The 27,199-nt window shown below is 43.8% G+C and overlaps 1 protein-coding gene across 2 annotated transcripts in view; it reads right to left on the reverse strand.

The window, feature by feature from the left end:
* The window catches only part of TMEM241 (transmembrane protein 241), a 105,288-nt gene that overhangs the window by 7,054 nt on the left and 71,035 nt on the right, over window positions 1-27,199 (reverse strand). The window contains exons 14-15 of one of the 2 annotated variants that reach the window (XM_068562250.1): window positions 5,819-5,883; window positions 5,549-5,625 (exon numbers count right to left, since the gene is read on the reverse strand). In XM_068562250.1, the coding sequence (XP_068418351.1) occupies window positions 5,549-5,625; window positions 5,819-5,883 (142 nt within the window). The remainder of the gene's footprint in view (window positions 1-5,548; window positions 5,626-5,818; window positions 5,884-27,199) is intronic. The other variant, XM_068562249.1, reaches the window with a different exon arrangement.

Below are 27,199 nucleotides of genomic sequence, written 5' to 3' on the forward strand. Positions count from 1 at the left end.
CCCCTGCATTGGCAGGTGGATTCTTAACCACTGCTCCACCAGGGAAGTCCCCAAGAGCAGCTGCTTTAAATAAAAGGCTTTAAAAGTTGACCAATGTTGGGGGCTTAGGTTTATCATTTTTCTTGGGTACAGGATTGAGAAGCCTAGAACCTGCTGATTCAGCAAACGGTGCCGGAAGGAGAGACGCAAAGGTGAGCGAAACGTGGCTCCTTTCCTGGAGGAGCTTCAGCCGGCAGGTGTGCAAGGAGTGCACACCTGTCACGCCATGTGGTACATGCTGATCGCGGGACACAGAGCCGGCAGCAAGGGCTGCCCAGGACCTGACCCTGGAGCTGATCCAAATCTCTAATTAGGAGATAAGCAAGTTCCTTAAGATCTTGCTGAAATTTCAAATGGCATGTCTCCACTAACCACCTCACAACTTCAGATCCGTGATTCCCAACCGGGGAGATTCTGCCCCTAAGGGGACCTTTAGCAATGTCCTGAGACGTTTTGCATTGTTACAGTTGAGGGGGTGCTACTGGCATCTAGTGAGGTGAGGCTCAGGTTTGCTGCTAAAAATCCTACAGGACACAGGACAGCCCCTCACAACAAAGAATTATCTGGCCCAAAACGTCAACAGTGCTGCGGGTGAAAAACCTTACTTTAGACAATGAGCTATTTTGTGCCTCTAAGCTGTTGCCCATCCACGAAGGTGGACAATTCACTACATGGGCCCTCGTCTCCTAGAGGGTGACCTCTCTGGGGTCTTGGACTGTGTCTGGAGCCTCAGAGCCCAGCAAGCACTTCTTATAGAATGAATGAACATACAAGCAAATGCAGGCGAGGATATCGGCTGATCCAGGGTCCCCGCCCGCAGCCAGACTGCAGCGGTGGCAGCTACGCTCACTCAGGGAGCCCGGGTCCACTGAGTGGGCAGCCTCGACCCACTCCAGCGACTGCTGCTGTGCGGACGTGCAGGCCCGACTTAACAGCTGTTTCGTATTTTCAAAAGAATCTGGAGATCTGGACTTTTACAGGGAAATCACCTGATTTCTAAATGCTGAGTAATTTGAAATTTGAAAATCAAAAAAGAAGAAACAATGAGTATACAGGCAAACACAGTAGGTCCAAACAAAACAGGCCTGCAGCCCTGCCTTCTGACTTCCGATCAGTCTAAGCTCCCACAGGACAGAGACTGGCCTCGGATCCCTGCCCGGGATCCGAGAGCTGGTCACCCCGTCACAGCTTGAACACACCCAGTCTATGGACAATGCAGATCAGCTCTGTGCAAAAGACAGGAAATCTGAAACACAGTCTGACATTCCTCTTCTGGTGGTTCACTTTGTGGTTGGAAAATTCTTTGAGGCTGAAAACACACCATCCTTAAATTCGAGAGTTCTCAAAAATCAGGAAATTCCAAAGTCAAGGTTCCTTTTGCAATAATCACACGTGCTGTTTCCTTGATTTGGGTACACACAGCCCTTCTTTCCATCTTGTTCGGGGCATACCACGAAGTCCACAGGATGTGGAACAGCCTGGAGATATGGCCTCGCACAGACGGCTGCTGGAACCTTCAGACTAAGCGCGGCCTCCCCACTGGAGAGCATCTCAGGCTTATTTCTCACACTCAGTTCAACACCTGGGTGTTTTTTGTTTTTCTGCTGTTTTTTAGTTCATTCTGAAATTGTATACAAAATACAATCAATCAGGCTTATTTGTAAGAAGGAAAATTACTGTCAAGAATTGAGACGATCACTATGAAGGATAAGATACAGAAATTGGGGGAAGAATCTCGAGGATGCACCAGGATATCTTGGCAGTTAGGTTTTTGGACGTCAACCTGCCCGTTTGTGTCCTGCCTTCCCAGAAGGACAAGTGCAGAGTAAGGAGGAGGGAGTGTAGGATCAGCTCCCTGCCTCCCAGCACCAGCTCTGGTTCCAAATTGCGAAGTCTCACCATTGGCACCTCTTGCCCCTCCATCCTTCCCTGTCCTCCCAGGGCCGGAGGGACCAAATACTCTTCCACCCCGAGTCTGACTAAGCCTCTCCCTTCTGCATCAGGTCCGGTTTCAAGCCAGTTCCAAGGCCCTCCTGCTCACCCCACACTCTCTCTCTCCTCCAGCCTTCACATTCATTGTGCATTCAAACGGTTACTATCCTACTGCAGAAATTATCTTTATGACTTCTCCTTCTCCCGAAAACTCCTTGAGGGCTGGATGATGTCTTATGTTCCTTAATGACTTCCACATGCTTTGCATACAGCAGTCACTCAATAAATATTGTTAGTTGATTGATAGAATTATAGCTTCTAGTATTAAAAATCTAAGGCAAGACTTCCCTGGTGGTGCGGTGGTTAAGAGTCCGCCTGCCAATGCAGGGGCGCGGGTTCGAGCCCTGGTCCGGGAAGATCCCACATGCCGCGGAGCAACTAAGCCCGTGCGCCACAGCTACTGAGCCTGCGCTCTACGGCCAATGAGCCTGGAGCCCGTGCTCCACAACAAGAGAAGCCACCGCAGTGAGAAGCCCGTGCACCGCAACAAAGAGTAGCCCCCACTCGCCGCAGCTAGAGAAAGCCCACGCAGCAACGAAGACCCAACGCAGCCAAAAAATAAAAAATAAAAATAAAATAAATAAATTAAAAAAAGAAATCTAAGGCAATGAAATCCTTTTCCTAAAAATGTTCCACTGGACATTCTTAGTTCACCATGTCAGCCCCTGAACAAGAAATAGAGACATTTTGTCCTGGGTAACGCTCCTTCTGTACTGCTGCCATAACATCTAGATGCTCTTTATAAATGATCAGACTGGTGGGAAGAGAAACATTTAGGCCAATGTCTCTTCCACCTCCCCATGACCTGCTTCTACCTAGACACTATCTATGCTGCTGCTAAGTCCTTGGCGTTGCCCACGTCATTTCTAGGGAGGTATGTGAAGTTTATGGGATGTTGGACACACACAGACCCGGGTTTGAATCCTGGTCCAATCACCTAGTAGCTCTAAAATCTTGGGACAATCAGTTAAATGTCTCTGAACCTCAGCTTCTTCATCTTTAAAACGGGGCTAACTTGGAGGGTTGTTGTGAAAGTTAATGAGATAATATTAATATAAAAATTTCTGAAATATAGTAGTTGCTCAATAAATGGTTATTATTATTCAAAGGAAGAGGTGAGACTAGGAGGAGGAGGAAGAAGAGGAGGGTGTGGGAGTATTTCCTAATTTTTCTTTTCCTTCCGTTTTTCTTCTGGAAAACGGAAGAAATGTCCCATTAGGGGCTACTGAGAGGGGTTGAAAATCGCTTTCACCAAATGCCGTGAGCAAAAAGATTCATTTCTGTCAGTCTGGATGGTTTAGGTACAGACCCGCCCTCAGGCAGGGAGACAAGCAATAACAGACATCCCAGGGGCAGTGACTTTACACTTTCATCCGAGAGCTGCTCCTGGCACACAGACCCCCAGGGAATATCTGTTTATTGAACCAACCCCTTCCAGCCCAAAGCCACATGAGATGCAAAGTCACCTCTTGGACTTCCTCATCATGGTATTCCCAGAGCCTGGTCCTGCCCCTCACATTTATCTTGCAGGAACCTCACATTGATGTTTAAAAATGACACCATTTTTGTGTGTGTGGCTATGACGGCACAAGACAGGGGATTATTTGCAAGACGTCCTGGGAAAGGGGAGGCTGCCCTAGACACACCGAGCACGAGTACCGGCCCCACCAACCAGCACTGTGGCTTTTGAGCAAACAGGTGACAATTCTGCAGGTCCAATGTGCAAATGAATGCAAAAAAGTGGAGGGAGGAGGTGGGAGGAGCCAACCCTTAGGATTACTCTCAGCCCCAGAATGAGAAAAAATATGGATTTTCTAGAACTACGCCTTATTTGAGCAAAGCTAAGGAACAATATGCTTTTTCTTTCCATCATGCTGGTAAAGAAATGGAAAAACCGGGCTTCCCTGGTGGCGCAGTGGTTGAGAGTCTGCCTGCTGATGCAGGGGACACGAGTTCGAGCCCTGGTCTGGGAGGATCCCGCATGCCGCGGAGCGGCTGGGCCCGTGAGCCACGATTGCTGAGCCTGCGCGTCTGGAGCCTGTGCTCCGCAACAAGAGAGGCCGCGGTGGTGGGAGGCCCGCGCACCGCGATGAGGAGTGGCCCCCGCTTGCCACAGCTAGAGAAAGCTCTCGCGCAGAAGCGAAGACCCAACACAGCCATAAATAAATAAATAAATAAAATAAATAAACCCAAAGTTTAAAAAAAAATACTCAGTCTTTAAAAAAAAAAGAAATGGAAAAACCTATTCCAAAACTTGTCTGCAATTCAGCTTTGGAGTGCCATTCTTGGGGCGGGGGTGAGGGGGGATTGCCAAACAATGCATCCAAACTGGAATGGAAATAAACATTATCTTCAAGTGGCCCTAGGCTTGTTTTCCTTTTTAAAACAGAGGTTAAGAGACCAGTAAGTAGCAACAACAAATATGACTTATTCTCCATTATGTGCTGCATTAGTGATTCAGGCCGGACAGCAGGCAGCCGTGGTCATAGGGGAGGAAAGCTGTGGGTCATCCGGCCAGCAGCCGGCAGGCTGGGCGAAGACTTGGCAAGGACTGACCCATTCCCGGGTGACTGAGAGGCTCATCTTGCTCGACAGGCACCCGTCGGTGTGGTTTCACTTGGCAGACGATAGAGCCCACCTCCCCCAGCGTGGACATCCTGACCAAACAGTGCATTGTTCTCACTGTTGAATCAAACTGGTGTGACTTCTGGCCAAGTGGAGACAGTGGAAGCAGAGGATGACAGGCCTTTACTTTTTACTCGATGCATTTCTGCATTGTCTTAAACGTCTCACAAATAGCACCCGTTATTATGTAGATTTAAAATACGTAAGTATATACCCCCAAAATAAAGCACGCCCACTGATGAGAGGAGCAACTGCAGTCTTAACAGTTTAAACTCACCATCACTCCCCACCTCGCCTCATCTTCCCTGAAGGTGACAACCACAACCCTTGGTAATGATCATATCGGCTGGTCTGAATACTAGCAAGCTGGAGTGGATCAAAGTCTTAACTCCGTCAGCTATCCGATGGGCAGTATGTGTAGAGAGTTCAGAGGTAGCACCCTACAGCCCATCTTCCACACAGCAGACTGTGGAGTGTGTTTTTAACCTAGGAGCAAGTGGCTCCTCTGCTCAGAACCCTCTGATCGCTCCCCCCCCTCACTCTTAACAATGGCCTTTAAGACCCCACATGGTCAGCCACCAACCAGCCTCATCTCCTACTACTCTCCCCCTATCAACCTGTTCGGGCCACACTGCTCCTTGAGCAGACCGAGCACACTCAGGGCCTTTGCACTTGCTGTTTCCCCCCAGGGTCCCCAGGGCTCGATCCCCCACTTCCTTCAGGTCTCTGCTCAAATACGGGAGGGAGAGGCAGTGCTGTCTTTAAGCAAATGGATGGGTGCGTTCTAAACAAGGATGATCTGGAACTTGACTAGGAGAAAATGAATTGAAGGGTCAAAGGCGAGAAACACAAACATAGTTATAGTTATATGCACACATAATTAGTGGTTCACCTATAGTGGTGACTCTTGTGTGGATGAGTGGCTGAAAGGTATACCGTTGAGGCTCTGGTTCCTGCTCTGGATGCTGGCTGTAGCAGGTGTGGTATATTCAGTTTGGGAAAATACTCATGATAGATGCACTCTCCTGAATGTATATTTATATGTCAATAAAATATATACCCAAACACACACCCTTTCTTCAACATTTGAGAGCAAATATTAGTATCCCAAGGAAACACAAGCAACTAATTTTCTTCTCCTCTCTCTGTGCAAAAGACTTACCATCCCACGGTGGCCCTGGTCAGGATCGTATCAAACAGCAATATCGATAAACCAGCCGTGATCACCTGAAGAAATCATTTCAACAAAAGGTCATCAGAGCAGCAGGACCTCGGCAACCTTCTCCAAAGCCATTCTTCACAAGCTTCATTTGTGCTAGTTCAGATCCCAGACATCAGCCATGCCTTCCCACTTCATGACTTTTTCCCCCAAACACTTCCTAGTCCCCCTAAATACCTTTCCCAAATACCCCTGTATTTAGCGGAAAATGCTAAGTTCTAGCCTATTTTGAGGTGAGAATGTTCAAAGAAACATTTAACTTCCAAACCCTTCAAAAGAGGAGTTTGGAAGCCAGCATCCAAACTCATCTCTCTCCCCTGGGCAGGGGCATAGCAAGAATCCCTGTTTCCATCTTGTCTCAGCTGTGCAAAAAGAATCCTCAAGGTCAGAAGTACTCATTCACCTGTTCCCAGATCCTCCAGCTAAAGACCTAGCTGTCGACCTGCCTTTGCTAACAGCACCGTCTCTCGCCCTGCCCTAATGCCCCTGTCTTTCTGGCCCGTGACACACATTCTAAGAAACCAGGTACTTCCTAAGGGAGGGAGCAATGAAATCATTAATTAATTACTTGCAAACATCTAGAAACCACAGGAGAGGGAAGAGGTTAGTCCACATCTCTCAGAGCTAGAAATTACAGAAAAGTCTCTTAGGAATAGCAGTAACAGGACTCAGCCTCCAGCGGTGCCTCTAAACATTGGCACAAAAAGTTTTGAGAATCAAAGACCCAACTTTGGAATGTCTGCTCAGGAAAGATGTTTTTTCCCAGAATTCTGCATTCTGGAATACAAAACGGCTTCCATGAGGAAGGTCACCCTAAGCACTTGCTTCCTTGCAATGAGAAGAAGTAAGAAGCAAGCCGTATCGGGATGGGTCACGCAGGCTGGATGCCCTCAGAGATGTCAACTGCCATCTCATTCAAGGGGACGTCATGTCCGGTCTTGGAGGCCTCTTCAGGTCCCAAGCTGGGAACAAGGCAACAGGCAGACGGTCAGAAGGAGGGAGTGTGTTTAATGGGTCTCATCTTCATTCATTTACCATCTCAAAAAGAAGTCTGGAAATATAAACCAGGAGCCTTCAGTACAGAAACTCTGTGAGCTCTTAGAACCTTTGTAGTAGTTTATTCATTTAAGGTCACTTTCTGTTTGCTTTCCTTGCTTAATTTGCAGCAAAACCCTTGATAACGAAAAAGACCTGTGGTGTCTTCAGGAACAAAAACGAAGTGGCAACAAGGTCAGAGAGACAGTTGCAAAGTAGAAAGCAAAGGACAAGAGGAAACAGATTTCTCAAAGTGAAAACAGAGTGGTGGCTTTTATGCTAAAGAGCTTTTATCTCAAAGGGCAGCTCTACTTCCTCCATCCTGCCCTCTTCTTATTTGGCATTTTATTTAGGACTTTTGTACCTATGGTCATAAATGAAGTGGGCCTAAAATTTTATTATCTTGCAATGCAATTGTCTGGTTTTGGAAACAAGGTTATACAAACCACATGAATTAATTCATCAGCTTCCCTGCTTCTTTTCCTATAAAGGATAAAGATGGTCCTTACTGTGGTCTCTACTCTGACCTGACTGCCTCTGGACCTGGAGCTTCTAGTTGGGGTGGCCTTTAATCCTAATCAAGTCTTCTCTTTCTCCTGGATTCAAGTTTCTCATTTTCATTTTTTCCAAAAATGTTTTTCATCTATGTTTTCCACTCATTAACATTTAGCAGTTTGGAGAAATATTATTTTATCTCATTTGTGCCCATTTTTATCAGCTTCCCTTTATTTAAAATAAATTTATTTATTTATTTACTTTTGGCTGCGTTGGGTCTTCGTTGCTGCATGTGGGCTTTCTCTAGTTGTGGCGAGCGGGGGCCACTCTTCATTGTGGTGAGTGGGCTTCTCATCGTGGTGGCTTCTCTTGTTGCGCAGCATGGGCTCTAGGCGTGCAGGCTTCAGTAGTTGTGGTGCGCAAGCTCAGTAGTTGTGGCTCGCAGGCTCTAGAGTGCAGGCTCAGTAGTTGTGGCACACGGGCTTAGTTGCTCTGCGGCACGTGGGATCTTCCCGGACCAGGGCTCGCACCCATGTCCCCCGTACTGGCAGGCGGATTCTTAACCACTGCACCACCAGGGAAGTCCCTATCACCTTCCCTTTTGTTCTTACTTTTGTTGTCATTTTCTCTTCCTTTTTTTTTTTCCTTTCCTTCCTTAGTCTTAACCAAAGTTAATCTCGTTAATCCCTCTTTACTTTTGCAACTTCTTGGACATTTCCTGGGATGGTGCCAACAGAGATTTATTTCCTGGAATCGCTGAAAAGGCCTCCATTCTGCTGACGGAGGTTAGTGATGGCAGCTTGGTGTTAATGGAACAACTCATAACGTTTCTGAAGCCTTTCTTAACTCTTCACCATTGTCTTCATCTCCTTTGCCCTTTTTACCAGCTTTTTCCTTTTTTTCCAACTTCATTGAGGAATAGTTGACAAATGTAATTGTATATATCTAAATTGCACAACATGATGATTTGATACACATATACATACATGGCCTTCTCTAATTGTCTTCTCTGATGGCTTTTTTCATGACTTTCAGTCTCCTTTGTGTAACTATCACCTCCCACATGCCCTGCAACAGTCAGAGCTGAGGGCTTGTGGCTCTGTTCCTCTACGGGTTTCTTCAGCTTAGGAGGAATCTCGTCTACCATGAGATAGACAGCTGGCCTGCTTGTTTCTATTAACTGCACCTTTTGCCAAGAAAAACACCTCTGAGAATTTTCAAACCAGCCCTTACTTGAAAATAAGGTTGGTTTATAGCCAGACTGGTGCCTTTCCATCTGCTGCTTCCTGGAAACGTTTGCATGGTCTCCTGCCTTTTTTCTCCTGGGCCCCTCTTTCAAACTTCTCTAAATTTTTCTCTCTCAATGAGCAAATCTTCTGCTGGCTGAGACACTCAGTGAAATTTCACAAGGAGGTTTGTCTTCTTTCTGTAGGGAATTTATAGCGAACTTGTTTATTCTGTAGAGCTATTGGGGAGGCAGATGGGCCACTTTTTAATCTATTTCCAGAAGGACCCTCAGTTCCTTAGGCTTCTCTGCTTTCTTTTACCTCCATCACCAGCCCCAGCGGTCAGCTCTCTTTTTAGAAGCATTTCCCATCTCCCCCTTCCCCCCCGCCCCGTGTGTGTGTCTCTCTCTCTCTCTCACACACACACACACACACACACACAGAGTCACCAAAATTCTACCACTTCACAAAAGTCACAGTGTAAGAAGGGATGAGTAGCAGCCGACAACACCCCACTGAGGGGTGGACCCTGGGCAGGTGTCCAGCCCGACTTACCCACCAAGTGACTTGCACCCACACATCCACCTCAGCCTGTATGAGCTTCATGTTCATGGCCCAGCAAAGCAACAGATTTCCATATGCCACGGGCCATCAGGGCTGCTCAAAAACGCTGGGAAGCGTGTGAATGACAAATCTACTTGTGCTAAGAGGCCACTCCACTTCTAACTCCACCGAGGAACAAACAGAAGCCAGGAGTGGCTGACTGTGCAAGTCTGGGTACAGAGTGTCCCATGCAAGGGCACCTGGGGGCAGAATTTGAGAGATGCAACCGACTCCCTAAGCTCAGAGGTGGGGAAACTGTGACCCAGAGATGGTGTGTGACTTGCTCCAGGCCCCGGCGACTTCATGGCAGGGGGCAGTGGAGCCAAGGCCCTGACTCCCAGGTCAGCCTTCTCTCACAGCCAGAAAGGCCCCACAGGAGCTCCATGCAGCGTTTTTGAAAATAAGAGTCCACTAAAAGCAGGGACTCAGATATCTGCAAACCCATGTTCACAGCAGCATTATTCACAATAGCTAAAACCTGGAAGCAACCCAAGTGTCCATCAATGGATGAACGGGTAAGCAAAACATGGTACATATATATATATATATATATATATATATATACACAATGGAATATTATTCAAACTGAAAGAGGAAAGAAATTCTGACATATGCTACAACACTGGTGAAACTTGATGACATTATGCTCAGTGAAATAAGCCGGACGCAGATGGACAAATACTGTATGATTCCACTTATATGAGGCACTTAGAACAGCCAAACTCATAGAGATAGAAGGTAGAATGGACGTTACCAGGGCGCGGGAGGGATGGGGAGTGGGAAGTTAGTGTTTAATGGGTACAGAGTTTCAATTTAGGTTGATGAATGTCAGTAAAAGCATAAACTTTTTTTTTAACCTTTAAAACGGCTAAAATCTGCCCATGAGAAAGACTCCAAGTTACTCTTGGGGCTTGCCATTCAGGAGATGGAAGTAGCAGCCATTACTGTCAATCGTTGTTCTTGCTTTCAAAAAGCATTTTTAGGGGCTTCCCTGGTGGCGCAGTGGTTGAGAGTCTGCCTGCCAATGCAGGGGACACGGGTTCAAGCCCTGGTTTGGGAAGATCCCACATGCCGCGGAGCAACTGGGCCAGTGAGCCACAATTACTGAGCCTGCGCGTCTGGAGCCTGTGCTCCGCAACAAGAGAGGCCGCGATGGTGAGGGGCCCGCGCACCGCGATGAAGAGTGGCCCCCGCTTGCTGCAACTAGAGAAAGCCCTCGCACAGAAACGAAGACTCAAAGCAACCAAAACTAAAAATAAATAAATAAAACTACTCCCTTTAAAAAAAAAAAAAAATACAAATGTTTCCCCAAAGAAGAAAGAGCCCTGTGGTCTGAGGAATGTCTGCCTTGCGCACATGAGGACCTGAATGACAAACACCAGGACCTGCCACAGTTCAGGCTGCCAACAACAGCAGAACTCAATACATTGTGTCAACGGCGGGGCTTTGAACTTCCTGGATTTGTCAACGGATGTCACAACCTCTGTGTTATTTAAACAGATTTTAGTATTTAAAGCAGATCAGGTTTGTTTTTTAAACATTCATTTCGATCCTGAGACAAATTTCCTGTTTGTTTAAGGGAAAATAAAGAGGAACAGTTGTTGATGGGAACCCACCAGAAAGTCGTGTATTTGGAAGAGAATCAGAGATTTAGCTTTGCTGTTTGTTATTGTTTTGATGTCGCTGTTGTTGTTGTCGAAATACATAGGACATAAGGAAAAAGTGGCCAATGGCAGCGTGTATACAAGGCCCTTCACCATAACTGCCCCAGTTTCAGCCATGCACCTCCCACGTAAACTGGTTATAGGTTTTCAAACCCTGTTTCATCCCATCATCTTGCCCTTGCTCAGCAAGTTTTCTCTACCTGGAATAATTTCACAGGTCTCCTCAAACAATCCCTATTCACCTTTTGAAAATCCATTTCTAAAACTTTTCCTGAGTGGATCAGAAGCTTCTTCTAGGGCCTTCCGTAACCCCTTACCATTGCACACGCCAAATTCTACTGAAATGATGGTCTCCCCAAACAGGAGGTGAGCTATTCATCTTTGTATGTTCGGGGCCCAGCAACAGAGACTTGCATACAGTAAGTGCCTGAAACAGTTTACACAAATGCACTTGATCGTCAGAGCTGGTAACATAACCCCAAAGGTCACAGTGTTATTTTTAAATCACTTTTCATATATTAGGGACATCGGAACCCAGACCTGAGAACCCTGGGGACAATCTCTCTGTCCCTCATCTGTGCTTCTTGGACCAATTACCTCCATGGGGCTCCACAGAGAATATCTGAGACTGGCTCTCTGGTTCCAAGTCCAAAAATGCCAGGGAAGATTCTGATTGGTCCCTGAACCAACTGACTGTGGCCTGGGAAACAGAGTAATGTAAGAACATGGAAGCTCACCCTTGAACTTCATGGTTGGAATGGAGGAAGGAAGGTTTCCCTGGAGGAAGGTAGGGAAAGTGCTGGGCAGACAGAAGAACAGCTGTCTTCTATACCCTTGCCATCGAAACCATCTGGGAGCTTGCAGGGAATGCAGGATCTCAGGCCCCACCCCAGACCGACTGAGCAACATCTACTGTGGAACAGACCCCTGGTGATACGCATGCACATTAAAATGTGAGGTGTTCTGCTCCACACCATCCAACTCCAGCCCTGTCCAGACGGTACTGCCACATCTCCAGGGAAGGGTGGACTCTAGCTTTCTCACAGGCTGTAGAGGCACATGTCAGACTGTCCTGGAGTCCATCTGTGTTTCAGATTCACATATGAATGTAACCAACCCAGCCTTTCTTTTAGGTTAAAAAGTAAATCTAATAAAAATGTAAAATCTCAGAACAGGCTGTCTTTCTCGCCTAGAACCAAAGAAACTATGCCAAATCCACTAGACAGAAACCACAGCTAAGGCTGAGAATTCTGTTTGGTGTTTTATTTATTTATTTATTTATCTTGGGGGGCTGCGTTGGATCTTCGTTGCCGTGCGCAGGCTTTTCTCTAGTTGCAGCAAGCGGGGGCTACTCTTCGTTGCGGTGTGCAGGCTTATTGTGGTGGCTTGTCTTGTTGCGGAGCACGGGCTCTAGGCACGTGGGCTTCAGTAGTTGTGGCATGCAGGCTCAGTAGTTGTGGCTCACGAGCTCTAGAACGCAGGCTCGGTAGTTGTGGCACACGGGCTTAGTTGCTCCGCGGCATGTGGGATCTTCCCAGACCAGGGCTCGAACCCGCGTCCCTTGCATTGGCAGGCGGATTCTTAACCACTGCACCACCAGGGAAGCCCCTGTTTGGTGTTTTAAAAATATTGAATTAATTTATTCAATATCAATCCTATGATTTATTCCAGGATCAGTTAATGACAGACAAATCATGCTAAACTCCAGGCATAGCTATTAACAGCATTTGGTATCACCTCATTAAAATATACAATGAGCCATTACTTTTTCAGGTATCAAAAAACGACATTTACCATAAGCACAGTGGGACTGAGAATATAGCTGAGGAACGTAAAGAGATCAAGGTCACGTGAAGAAAGGATAAATTCTAAACCTAGAGAAACCTCAGATGACTTTTAACAAACTCCTACATTCTACAGAAAAAGCAATAATAGAACAAAATTAGAAAAAAAAAAGTGACATAAATATCTAGTTCATGGAAGGTAAGAGAAGAAAGTAACCAAAATTTAAAGAGGGCAGGGACTTCCCTGGCAGTCCAGTGGTTAAGACGCCATGCTCCCAAGGCAGGGGGCACAGGTTCAATCTCTGACCGGGAAACTAAGATCCTGCATGCCTCACGGCATGGCCAAAAAATTTTTAAAAAAAATAAAGAGGGCAAAAAATGTCCCGGGTGTCAGGCTCAGCAGTGTCACATGTATGAATTCATCTGCTCCTCACAACACCCCTGCACAGGAGGGGAGGGTGCTTTGTCCCATTTTACAGATGAAGAAACTGAAGCTCCTTGAGGTCAAATATCTTGCTCAAAGCACACAGTCACAAAAAGGTAAGAGTGCAGACTCAAACCCAGGTCTCCTGGTTCCTGTGCCAATCCTCCTTTTCTACTTCCAAGTTAACCCTCAATGGTAGCTTTGCTTAACCCTGGAGATGTCAACTTGACTCAGTAGCTCTCAACCCTGGCTGCACAACAGAAATCTCCTGAGAAGTTAGAAAACAAAAACAAAAACAACTAAAGTCCTGTCCCATATCAATGAAATTGGAATATCTTATAATAAGGTCCAGGTATCAGCATTTTAAAAAAAAATTCCCTAGGAACTCTCATATGAAGGTAGGTTGAATCCCTCATTAGTGATGTATTCTTTTTTTTTTTTAATTAATTAATTTATTTATTTTTGGCTGTGTTGGGTCTTCATTGCTGCATGCGGGCTTTCTCCAGTTGCTGCGAGCCGGGGCTACTCTTCGTGGTGGTGTGCGGGCTTCTCATTGCGGTGGCTTCTCTTGTTGCGGAGCACAGGCTCTAGGCGTGCGGGCTTCAGTAGCTGTGGCACGTGGGCTCGGTAGTTGTGGCTCATGGGCTCTAGAGCGCAGGCTCAGTAGTGGCGCACGGGCTTAGTTGCTCCGTGGCATGTGGGATCTTCCCAGATCAGGGCTCGAACCCGTGTCCCCTGCATTGGCAGGCGGATTCTTAACCACTGCGCCACCAGGGAAGTCCCTAGTGATGTGTTCTTAATTTCAGTAAAAGTATCCACAAAACTGCCAAAATTCACTGAACCACTTTATAACATTGATGAATAAGCCAGAACCTGGTAAATAAGACATCATCATCATCTTCACCACAGGAATAATTTATTACACCATTTTACATTACCACCACAGTGTATGAGGGTTTCAATGTCTTCACATCCTTGTTCTTATTTGTCTTTTTTATTATAGCCATCCTCGTGGGAGTGAGGTGGTATCTCACTGTAGTTTTGATTTGCATGTCCCTAATGCCAAGTGATGCTGAACATCTTTTCATGGGCCTATTGGCCATTTATTTATCTTCTTTGTAGTATTGTCTCTTCAGATTCTTTGCCCATTTTTAAACTGTGTTATCTTTTTACTATTGAGCTTTAAGAGTTATTTATATGTTCTAGATACAACTCCCTTATCAGATATATGATTTGTCTGTGGGTTGTCTTTTCATTTTCTTGATGGTGTCCTTTGCAGCTCAAAAGTTTATAATTTTGATGAAGTCCAATTTACCTATTTTTTTCTTTTGTTGCTTGTGCTTTTGGTGTCAAAGTCACATTTTGAGTAGCAAGGAATTCTAAATCACTATTCCATCCAACATCTTAACTAACACTATACATGAATCATACCATTATATCACAGTTTCCTTTTTATAAAGCCATTCATTCATTCTACCTTTAAACATTTATATTCTACTTTAGAACATGATCTGTCTATCCAAATTAAGTACTACTTTACTTGATTTATAATGAGTTTCCAATGTGAATTTTAGAAGCCAATATCATGCTATGTGATATGAATCCAAGAAAACAGAAATCTGAGAATGAGGAGATGAAATAAGCATGTATATTTAATGAAAAAGTCTAGAAAACCTCAAGTAGTAATTCTCCAAACATATTCATAGTAATTTTGAAGAGGCTGGTGACTAGTTCTTTAAAGTAGGAATAGAGGAATGGAGTGTTGAGATTATCTAATCTATCCCCTAAATTTCAGCACTTTAAAGATGTCATTCCATTGTCTGTTGGTATTCATAGTTTCAGTTGAAATGTCAGTTACTTTTTAAATTTAAGGTAATGTCTTTTTCCTCTGGTTGACTTCTAAGATTTTCTCTATCTTTGGTTTTCAACATTTTAACTAGGATATGCCTAAGCATACTTATTTTTCTTTGTATTTTTAGTTTGGGGTTTGGTGAGATTCTTGAAGCTGTGGGTTGATGTCTTGCAGCAGTGTTAGAAAATTCTCAGCCATTATTCCTTCATATATTGCTTCTCTCCTTACCTTCTAGAATTCCAAGTACATATATATTAGACATTTTGACAATCTCCCCCATGTCTCTTATACTTTGTTCTATTCTTTCCATTCTTTTTTCCTCTCTATGCTTCACTAATCCTGTAACACTGTGTCCAGTCTGCTCTTAGACCCATCCACTAAGTTATTAATTTCACACATTTTTTTTTTCTGTTCAATAATAACTCTTTGATTTTTTTTTACAGATTCCAATTTTGCATTGAATTTCTCCCATCATTTAATTCATCTTTTCCACTATTTTCTTTAACATATTATTCATAGTCACTTTTAAGTTATCACTAGCGCCAACACCCAGATCATTTGTGGTTAAGCTCTCATTATTTTTTCCACTTAATTATCAGTCATGTTTTCCTGCCTCTTAACATGTCTACAACTTCATATGTTGAACACTGCATGTAAAAGAACTATAATCAGGGATTGAGTGAATCAGAGATGGGCTATAAATCTAGTAAGGCTTAGTCCACCTCTACTTTATCTAGTTCTTCAGGTATGGCCCTTCCAGACTTGTAAGAGCCTGGTAGATCTCTGACTTCTCATTCCTGTAAGTTCTGCCTTTCAGAAATTTTGACCTTAGCTTTTTAGCTTCCCATCCCATGTAGATTCAAAATCTGGCAACAGTCTTTAGGGGAAGAGTCATTGTATATTTGCTTCAGGCTCCTCTTTTTAGCAAGATTTTGTCTCCTAAGTACCCCCAAGATTATGAGCTTTTGCTTTGCCTTTCTGGGCCAACCAGCAGCCTCCAGAACTGCTCCAGAGTTCAGCAAACGTCTCGCGGGAATACTGAACTTGCCTTTGGGGCTCCTCTAGTTTCCAATCCATCAAGCCAGTTCCACATGACTGCCAAAAGCTCTGCTAGTTTCTCTTTCCCACAGAATATTTCCTTTTCTTGGACCAAGTCAGATCCTTAGGCCACACCCAGAATCAGCAAATATCCTTCACCTCCCCCAACCCCATGAAGAAAATAGCCTGTGTTACTCAGTATACCTAAGAAGGTTCTTCCTTCTTTGGAAATTTATTTAATTTAGCTCTCATTGCTTTCAAAGATCTCTGATTTCTTTAAAAATATGATGTTTGCAATTTATTTGTTTTTCCCCTAGTTGTTTCAGCTGAATGTTGGTCTGTCACAATGTACAACAGTCTACTCTGAAGTAGAGGACTTCCGTTTACTATACAGATGAGAAAACTAAGACATAGAGAGATGGTAAGACACTGGTTTTCAAACCAGGTTTGGCTGACCACTATTTCCCTAGAGCCACCTTGGATGTCATCATGGTGAGGCAAGGTGGGGAGGCTTTATTTGATTTGTTCTGAACATCTTCCTGATCAGTGACAATCTTATTAACTCATCATTACAATTTAAATTAGCCTTGTATTTTCATCATAGCCTAGGATCTTGTATATATCAGCCGAGGGCAACAGGATTTTCTTAAGGGCACAGTCTCTTTCTCTTCAGACACAGAGATTCAGATATGATGCAACTGATGATGATTAATAAGGCAGACTGGAGGTGAGAAGAACATAGTTTCCTTTCCTCATGATTCTCTCTGCCTAGGGGGAGGAAACTCTTCTGCTTTCCATCCTTTCAATCTCTTCCAAGTTCACTCTAATGGGAAGAATTATTCATCTGATTGTACACTTAATGAGGCTCATTACACTAGTTAGTGGGATTCCAGTGTTTTAAAGGCAAGAATCCAGACTCCACATGATTTATTTCTTCTCTTGAATCCATGCAATAAAATTTTCTTTACCCTGTCTTCTCCTGTTGTGGGGTGGGAGTGGAGGATGGAGAGGAAACCATGCTTCCTATAGGGAGCAGAAAGCCTTAAGTCTCTAAACTAAGGTTGAGTTTTTCAACTCAACTTTGCTTCCCACTTGCCTACTATTCTTTGTCCATATGTTCTCTTAGTCCATATACCAAGAAGGGAGAAGTGGGTAGAAGAGTTCAAGTACCAGAACTCTGAACTCTTTAACACATGCTGTATGCTGAAAAGACCCGTGTGTCTTTTATGGCATCTGACACTGATCCCTTGGTTCCAGCTCCAGAAATCTGTGACCTTTGGACCTTTTATCTTGGACTTGCAATCTTCCTGGATCAGCAATGCAGAACGTGTTGGCTCTCCCTCAGAAAGGGTTGGGTGTCAGACTTTTCTCTTTAGTACTCACATTTCTCAAGAGGCCATATTAAATCATGTCTGCTGAAGCGGTGTTCCCTGGTACCTTTGGGGGGGGGGGCTTCTTCCTTTCACCTATCTCTCTGGGCATTCCACTTCAGCTCATCCTAAAATACCTGATTTGGTTGGGTTTTTTGTTTTGTTTTGTTTTTGTTTGTTTTATTTTCTATAATATACTACAATTTATTTGAATAAAGGGGCTATAATTTGCCAAGTATTGCTCCTTTGCCAAGAAGTATAAAGAGCAAAATAATGTAGACATACCCAGAACATCCAGTCGTCAAAGACAAATGGAGAATTTGAGACTACTCTAATTTTCCTTCAAATTCAATTCAGTGACAGCCTGGTATAGTATTAATAGATTCTTCATTCTAGTACTTTTTCTCAACTTTTTCAGTCTCATTTTATTCAGTAAATGTACTCACTTACTGACAGACTTACTTTTAGAATGATGGATTTCTGCCAAAGTTATTTTTCAAACTTTGCCTTGTTGATTAAAAAGTTCTATCAGTCTCCCAGCTAAGCAGTACTCTGTGCTTCTGGAAAGGAGCATGCAGCTAAGGTGTTTTTATATTCTAAGTTATTTTGATCCTCTCAAAGAATAGATCTAATCTCTGCAGTCTATTTTTAGAAATGAAATGAATTTAAGCTCAAAGGAGCTTTAAATAAAAGCACCATAATTATACTTACTCCAAGGTCATGAGGATTTTTTAATCTCCATTTAACAACAACTTCAATTCACGTTATTGTTATACTTAGTAATAATGGAGGTGAAGGAATAGATTTGCCAAAAGATATACAACAAGACCTGCTTAAAGATAGGAAATGTGGTGCTCATTTGGTAAAAACCTTTTTGCTACTTTTAACCTGCCTTCTTCCTTAATCCCAACAATTCCTGATGAAATATCAGTTGGGAGAAGTGAGCCTATGATGTCGAGGGCTCCAGGTCTAGTCATACCCAGTTTTACATGACCAGAGAGTGAGAACTCCTTAGAAATGTACAAAGCTTGCACAAGACTCACTCTACCAGCTCAGTTCCACTTGAGGGATTTACACAAACCATGAAGACTTTCTAGCTCTTGTTACACAACTCTTGGCACTCACTGAAAAACGTCAATGGGTCACCTGTGCACTCTTTTGCTATGGACTGAATTGTATGCCCCTCCTCCACCCTAAATCCATATGTTGAAGCCCTAACCTCCAATATTATGGTATTTGGAGATGGGGCCTTTGGAAGGTAATTAGGGTTAGATGAGGTCATAAGGGTCGGGTCCTCATGATGGGATTAGTGACCTTATAAGAAGAGGACAGAGAGCTTGTGCCCTCTCTCTGCCATACAAAGACACAGCTGAAGACAACCACCTGCTACCCAAGAAGAGAGCTCCCTCCAGACACCAACCCTGCTGGCACCTTGATCTTGGACTTCCCAGCCTCCAGAACTGTGAGAAATAAACGTCTGTTGTTTAAGCCACCCAATCTATGACATTTTGTTATGGCAGCCCGAGCTAAGACATAATTCCTTGCTCTTTTGGAGAGTTTACAAAAGGAAAGCTAAAAAAACAACAAACTGTTTAGGAAGAAGCTTTCACTGAATTAGAAGTGAAAAAGGAAAAGGGCTTTGAGTTATTGCTGGAAGGACACTAAATTCCCTTCACTGAGCCCCTCGCTAGGAACTAGAGAGGCAAAAATGAAAGGCAAGAACCTGCCCCCAGCACCCCATTCTAGGTTAGCTACTTCCAGAGGTTACTAAGCAAATAATTTCAGTACCATATGATAAGTGCTAAGACATGGGTATACTCAATGTTGCAGGAACAAGCCCCCATCGAGATGATGCCTGAGCTAATCTTGAAGGACAGATAAGAATGACCAGGTGAGGAAGGGTGAAAAGGGCTTTCTACGTAGAAGGAACAGCACGAACAAACTCACAGACGCTAAGCCACTGGGTATTAACAGAAAATGCAAAGTGTGAGTTGGGTGGAGGCCACCATTAAAGCTGAAGAGAAAGAAAAAACCAGTAGCTGGAAACTGCTTTTTCCTAGCAAGGTATTGAAAAAAATCCCATGGGAATCCTATTCCCTTAAAGACCATGGGCAGCTGGGTCCAGGACGACTGGGCGTGTAGCATGTCTGGACTTGGACTTCAAAAGAGCTCATCCCAATCTGTTCTTGTGCCGTGTCCGTGGGAGAGCAGCGGGCCAGCACTCTGAGAGGCCCTGGTGTCCCCTTGCTGTGTCCCAAACTCACTGACTAGCCTCATCTGGCCATTCCCCTCTCTAGATTTCGTTTCCCCCTCCCTAAGACAAAGGAATCATCTATAAAGTCATTTCTCAGGGACTGAATTTTATTCTCTCACTTACAACTTTTTTTTGAAAGGGATGGGGGAATTTTATTCATTCCTTGACTTGTTCCAGTGAGAATTTTCAAGAAGCTTAAAAAGACAGTCTTTACAGACTTAAAACATCTGTAGGAAGTAGATAAGAGAGATGAAGATTGGGGGAGAACAAAGACAGGGAGGCAGAGATGAGGCTATGACCCCAAGTCCACGCCAGAGATGTCTACTGACGCAGTGGGGAGGAGACTACACGTAGCAGGGGAGCAAGCAGCTCAGGAGTTTGGCTGTAGCCACAGCCGTGAAGGTCCATGGTCAGTCACACAAGGGGTGTCCCTGAGATGCAGGCAAACGGATTGCTTGGGAGAAGCCATTTAATGTCAGTCTGTCTCCGAAGTTTAAACTGAAAACATAGTTACAGACATTCAAATATATGTTTCAAAAAAGCAGAGAGCAGTTAATTTAGGAAACCTGCCACAGTGAGGCCCAGTGTAGTGACCCAGAGGGAAGAAAATGTCTTGTCTTGCTCCCATGCCATTTACAAGGTACACCCCGTGTACAATTTAGGAAGCTGAGAATAGAGAAATCTGCACCACGGTCCTCGCCTGGGTTCCACTACAGGAAGCAGAACATCTGAGTGCAGGGAGCTGGTGGTGCAGCCAGGAGCCCCGCCCGCCTCCATCAGGGAGACAGCGGTCAGCAGAGGCTGCTTTTCTCTGAAGAAACGGTAAAGCCTGTGGGGCAGAAACAGACCAATAAAGACTTCTGCAATGCTACCAGGAAGCCTGAGCTCACTTTCTTGACCTTGGCACTGAGCTGAATATTGATTAGAAACCCTCTCCAACCATGACATTCAAGAGAACTGGTGGCCAGTGCCCAGAAGAGTGAGGCACCACTCTGGGGGTTCTTCTCTTTCCCCAGTAAGTGAAACCCCAGACCATCTGCAGTGCAAAGACAGGGTCAAAGCCAGAGGTGGGAGGGTCTGCTGGACCCAACACCTGGGCTGCCCAGGGACCAGCAGGAGACGAGGCTCAGCTGTGCTTTCAGAGGAGGGCACCACTGCAGCAGCCACATCGGATCTTTAAAAACTGAATTATAACATAAATACAGTAAAATGCACGACGAGCTTGAATTTTAAGTGTAGGGGTTGTTGAATGTTTACACCTTTAAACACCCATGTAACCACCACCAGACAGAGAAGGAACTTAGGTTCCTTCCCAATCAATAAATCTGAATCACCTATGTGGCTGTAGGCTCTTTTTTTTACTGCAGTCTACTATTCTATTGTATGGAGAGATCAAACTTTATTTCTCCTTGATTGATGTATGGTCTATTTCCTCAGTTTGGGGCTGTTATGAGTAAAGCTACTGTAGATATTAGTATTATGGATTTTAAAAAAATAACAGTCTTACTGAAATAGAGTGCACATACTATAAAATTCACCCTGTTAAAGTGTACAATTCAATAGCTTTTTTAGTACATTCACAGTCATGAAACCATTGCCTCTAATTCCATACCACTGAACGTGTCTTGTGGGCATATGTCTTCATTTTTCAATTGAGTGTACACCAGGAGTGGGGTTGCTCAGTCATAACAAACCTTATTTAGCTTTGGTGTTTTCTAAACCAGAAATGTTATGCCACATCCTCACCCACACTTGGTATTGTCAGCCTCTTTAATTTTAGCCGGCCTGGGTTGGGGCGGGTGGTGTGTGTGTGGTTCCACATCAGATTTAAAACCACTTCTGTCTCAAATCCCCATTCTCTTACAACCAACCTGGCAGAGACTGTAAGCTGCATTCCCCTACTGAAGACTCATCCAACAATCTTTAGGATTGAAGCTTCTTCTCTTCCTTTTTCTTTCTTTTTTTAAATAAACACCTGTGACTTCCAAAATATTCCATCAAATGATAAATTAGGTTCCCCGAGTTACTTGAAAAATTGAAAAACGAACTTTAAAACCCATGGTGCCACTTGAATCCGGTAATTTTAAATTCCTCTTGACACTAGAATGACGAAATGGAGCAAAGCAGAAGCAAAGGTTCTCTAACTACAGGTCAGCAGTTCTCAAATTGTAGCCAAATCCAAAATACAAAGAGCACTTCAAACGTTTCTCCATCTGAGAGGGAAAAGCTCATTCTTTTCAATTAACATGAACAAACATTAAGTGCTCCACATACATTATTTCATAGAATCCCTGCAATATTTCTGTGAAGTTATACAGTTACTCCCATTTTACATATGATAAAACGGATACATACAGAGGCGAAGGAATCTTTTTAAAGTTACACTGCTGGAGAGTGGGATTCTTATCCAGCTCTCTCTGTCTCCAAAATGCGGGGCTATTCGTCACTACTCTCTGTTGTCTCAGCTTCTTAGCCTGGAATATGACAGGTCACTCTATAAATCTCTGCTGAATAAACCTGCTGAATATACATTTTCTCATAAAGCAACTTGAAAAAATTTTTTTCAGGGAAAAGAAAACCCTCATAAGAAGCATGAGTACTGAAACGGAGTCATGCATTGTGTAATTCTTAGAGTGAACAGTCCACCACCCAAGGATAACTTGAAAATAAGAGTAACTCTGACAGGCTTCACAAAAGATAACGGCAGGACTTGATTGGATCCAAGTGGTTCACACAGCGTAGCTCAACCTAGATGTCAGAGCAGGGATATTTCAGTGGAAAAAGCACCAGTTCACTGGGCTCAGAACTGGGCTGGTTTTTCCCTTCAAGTGAGAGTAAGAGATGTCCTCACAACCTCAGGCCTTGCATTCCCACCTTAGAAATCCTACCATAAGCAGTGTCAGCACTGCTATTCCAAATTGCCAAGTGTTTGCTGCCGTTTGGCCACACCATTCAGAGCTTTTTACTTCTCTCTGTGCACCCGTAAAACGTTAGGATCTGGGGGACTTCCCTGGTGGCGCAGTGGTTAGGAATCTGCCTGCAGAGGGCACCGGTTCGATCTCTGGTCCGGGAAGATCCCACATGCTGCAGAGCAACTAAGCCCATGCGCCACAACTACTCAGCCTGCGCTCTAGAGCCCGCACGCCACAACTGCTGAGCCCGAATGCCACAACTACGGAAGCCCGCGCGCCTAGAGCCCGTGCTCCGCAGCAAGAGAAGCCAACGCAATGAGCAGCCCACGCACCGCAACGAAGAGTAGCCCCCGCTTGCTGCAACTAGAGAAAGCCCAGGCGCAGCAACAAAGCCCAACACAGCCAAAAAAATTAATTAACTAATTAATTTTAAAAGTTAGGATTTGGGAGCTCAACACTTTGGGAGAGAAGGTTTTGGCAATTACTCAATTTCCCCTTTTGCTGGAGTACACTTTATATGTTTCGTCCTTCGCAGATAGCTAGAACATTCGAGAAATTAGAAAAGGAGTTCATTCCAAATAAGTGAAGGAGGGGTGTCTCTTTGTATCCCCCAGGGCACCCCCAGATGTCACATGACAAGAAGACACATGTGGAAATGTAGACAGAGAGAGCCTGTTCCCCTCATAATCTACCCCCCAAAACCACCCAGATATGCACAGAAACAATCAAATAAAATTACAAACACAATCTAACGCTAGTTTACATGGTATCAGGCAATTCATTATTGACTGAAAAAAACCTTTCCTGCCACATATTTGACTAACAGACTGACTATTTTGGAGTCACATAAACAAGCACATCTGCTTGTACTTAACTGCCTGGCCTTACAGTTAGACACAGTCTACTTATAGAAAAACAAAAACAACATCAGAAATCTTAACCTAAAGAACCACTGGGTCAGTTCAAAGTGACGATGTAGAGTCAGGAGGGGAAAAGCAAGTTTGGACTACTTTTTGTAAGGGAGGACATTTTAAACAGGAAAATATGAGCAAATGACTATCTATAAGCAAATTCCACTTTGGGGGATAAAACAGGAGAACAAGTGTGGGGCGGGATCCGGTGAGGTACTTGGGGGCCCCTGGGGGCCAGGCCACCAAGATGTCGCTAAGGCACAGCGGGAGAGAAGAGCTATTTTCACAAAATGGTACCAAGTAAATATCTACTAAGTCTTTCAAATCCACATGTCATTCCTTTCTATTATGTATCAAAACTTAGCTGTCCCATAAGGAAACTCTGCTTCTTCAGATTTCCCAAAAACTGCTTCATTTTATTAGCTCTGATTACGCCTGCTCATTCTCTAATGACACGGGTAGTTGGTGCTGCCTGAAGCTTGCCCTCTGGTTTGGGCACATACAGGCCATGAAATGCTCCTTGCTAATTACCCCATGGCCGGCCATACCTTGGGGGACTTAGTTCTAGTGATTGGGATAGAAGATCTTCATAAGGAAAGGTGAACTCAAACTGGATTAATGGTGCAATTAAGGAAAGGAATACATACATTCCAAGAGCATCACTGGGGGCAGTGGAAGGTACTTCAAGAGATACATGTGGGATTGCATCTTTGTTTCTGACATGAGTGCACAAACCTGCCAAGATGTGTAAAATAAGATCAGTGTGTTTAAGCATTCACTTGGCACTCATTTATTCGATGCTATCCTACAGTGAACCAAGGACACATTGATTCATCCCCCCAACGGAGGCTTTGTAAACTTTCCCAATTAACTGGCCTTTGTGTTGCAAAAAATCACTTTAATTTAGGTGTTATAAATTGTCTTGGATACTGACAGCACTCCTATAAACCTTGCAGTCAGAACATTTACAGAAATTCCGGGCATTTCCTTTAAAGTGAATTCATTCAGGTCAAAAGTTGAGAAATCCAGAATCGTTATCATATTTTTGCAGTACAGAACATTGTGATGATCAATGGCACTAAAAATAGCCCAGAAAAAATTAGGAGTTCATAATCGGAAACAAGAAAAACAACAACCTTATCCAAAATAGCAAAATGTCCATTAACATCACTCACTTCCTTAGGAATTATTTTGACAATAGGAAATGGAATTTAATTTGTTTTCCCTTTAATCCAAAACTGTATTTCCCCTCCCATGTGTCCTCTGGGAAAACCTTGCTTACAAACGAATCATTCCCAGATAACCAGCTTCTTGCTGACTGTTTCCATACAGCTCAACAAACACAGAGAAGCTCCTGAACTTGCTATTTCACGTTCCTGTCGCTTCAGTGGTGATGTCATGGAAAGACATAGACATGTTATTGTTGCCCAGCTAGAGACCGTAAAGGAAAGTATGCTGCTGCATCTAGGTTCTCATTTTCCAATGAAAATTATTTTCATTGCCCTAGCCGCTTAGACTGTGAAACAGAAAAATGATTTAATTAGGAAAACAGTCATAACTCAATTTTGTAAGCGCATTCTTTCAACATAAAAATTACATGACAGCACAGCTTCATTGGGTTTGATCATTTATTTTCATCGGACCATTCTAGAAAACATCAAGGTGCTGAATAACAGCTCGAGGAAGTAAATTAAAAAAATACGAAGCTGCTCCCCAGAAAGGAAAGCTGCTCCCCAGAAAGGAAAGCTGCTCCCCAGAAAGGAAAGCTGCTCCCCAGAAAGGAGTGTGGAGTCTTAAGAAGCTGAGAAAATGGGAAGAAATGCAAATAGCGAACTGAGAGGAGTGGCCTTCTCTCTTGTGATTGCCTTTTACCATCCAGGAAGGGAGGAAAGACAGCAACAGGCTCTGCACACCCAGCAGATGGTGATGTAGATGATGAAGGTGATGATGATAAAGAAAAAGAAGTACCTGTGCTCGTTTCAGCAGCACATATACTAAAACCAGAATGATACAGAGAAGGATGACGTGCAAATTCGTGATGCATTCCATATTTTTTTCTAACTATGGGAGCTGAGAGATGTTAACTAAATATATTGTGGTGATCATTTTGTAATATATACAAATATCAAATCATTATGTTGTGTACCTTAAACTAACACAGTGTTATATGGCAATTAAATTTCTATAAAACTATTTTTTTAAAGAAAGGGAGAAGAGTAGTAACGGAGCAGGAAGTAGAAGGCGGAGGAGAACTAACACTGTTCAGCATAGACTAGACCTAGTGAAAGCGAAACATGATGGGGATCGTAGCTATACTTCCAGGACTTGTCTGTAGTCTGTTCTTGAGTGTCTGTGTGTGTGTGTGTGTGTGTGTACGCACGCACACGCGTGTTTGCATGCACCAGAAATTGAATCTAAGTCAGATTCCGGAACCTGGAAGATGTGTTTACTTGTCACCTCCTCAGAAATTCAAGGTGTGATTTCACGTTAAGCTCTGGAACTTCCCTACATATATCTAAAAAAAATTCAGTGGAGAAAAAAATTATGTTATTTAGAAGTCATAAAATCTGTGTGATTCCAATATAAAAGACACTGAGCTTCTTTTCTTTCTTTTTTTTAAGTTCCACCAGAAACAGCAAGCATTTCACCAATGGTCTTGGGAGACATTTGAAAATTCCAAACATCAAACCCTGACAGCATCTGTTGAGGACACTTTTACAAGTTCATCCTACATTTAAAACAGGTTGAATTTTATCTAGTAAATTCACATAGCCAAGCCTCCTTCTTAGTTCAATATCTTGGCAATAGGTCAAGAGAAATGTCAACATGTCACTGGAAAAAGAAAGATGTCAGGCCATGCTCCCAAGACCTGGGCAAACAGCCTGAGACAGAGGTGGTCGAAACTCAAGAGGAATTCCTACCCACTCAAGAGTTCTTCATAAGGATAAATCAAACGGAGGCTAAAACTTACCAGTACAGTCTTCTCAACTCTTTTAAGAGAAACTCCTAAACAGGAAACACAGTTCAGGACTTCGGTCCTTTTACTACACAAGGATGTGTTGCTATGGGGACAGCTTTGCAGGCTCCCTGGCAACCCTGGTGTATAATTAAGGCCAGTGATCACAGAACAGCCAGGGGTGGTCTCCATGGAGACCAACAAACACACACTTCCACAGGCACAGCAACTGTTCTGAATCAATGACTCTTTATATAGGTTTAAAAACATTGTGAATGGTACAAAATTGCTTCCTTTGTTAGGCAATGCCTGATTAAAAACGCTGTGAGAGAGCTGGTTCTCCTGCACCCTGAATTCTGAGCAGTGGCTAGAGTAGGCAGTTCCCAACTCAATTCATAACCTAGAACTAGCGAATACAAATGGAAAATCCAGACTCAGGAATCACTGGTTAATCTGGAGGAAGAATTAAACTAGTGGTCGACAGAGCCAAGGAGGGCGTGTCAGCCGCTGGCACTCACTATTCCAGGTCTGTCTAAATATTATTCAACCCTCTAGCAAGGTAGACATTATTATTATACGTGTTTACAGATGAGAAAATGAAGCACACACCTAGAAAGTGTGGCCGAGTTGGCACTCAGAGCTAGGTCAAAATTAAGTCTTGGTCGGGATTTAAGTAACTTTACATAATGCTCTGTGTTTGCATAGCACTTTGTGGTCTATCTTCTTATACATTCTGCCTTTTTCTTGAAACGTTGAGGAGACAGGTTCTCGAATTTTCTCATTTTGCAATATTTCACCCC

Source organism: Eschrichtius robustus, chromosome 14 (assembly GCF_028021215.1).
Source record: "Eschrichtius robustus isolate mEscRob2 chromosome 14, mEscRob2.pri, whole genome shotgun sequence".
Taxonomy (NCBI): Eukaryota; Metazoa; Chordata; class Mammalia; order Artiodactyla; family Eschrichtiidae; genus Eschrichtius; species Eschrichtius robustus.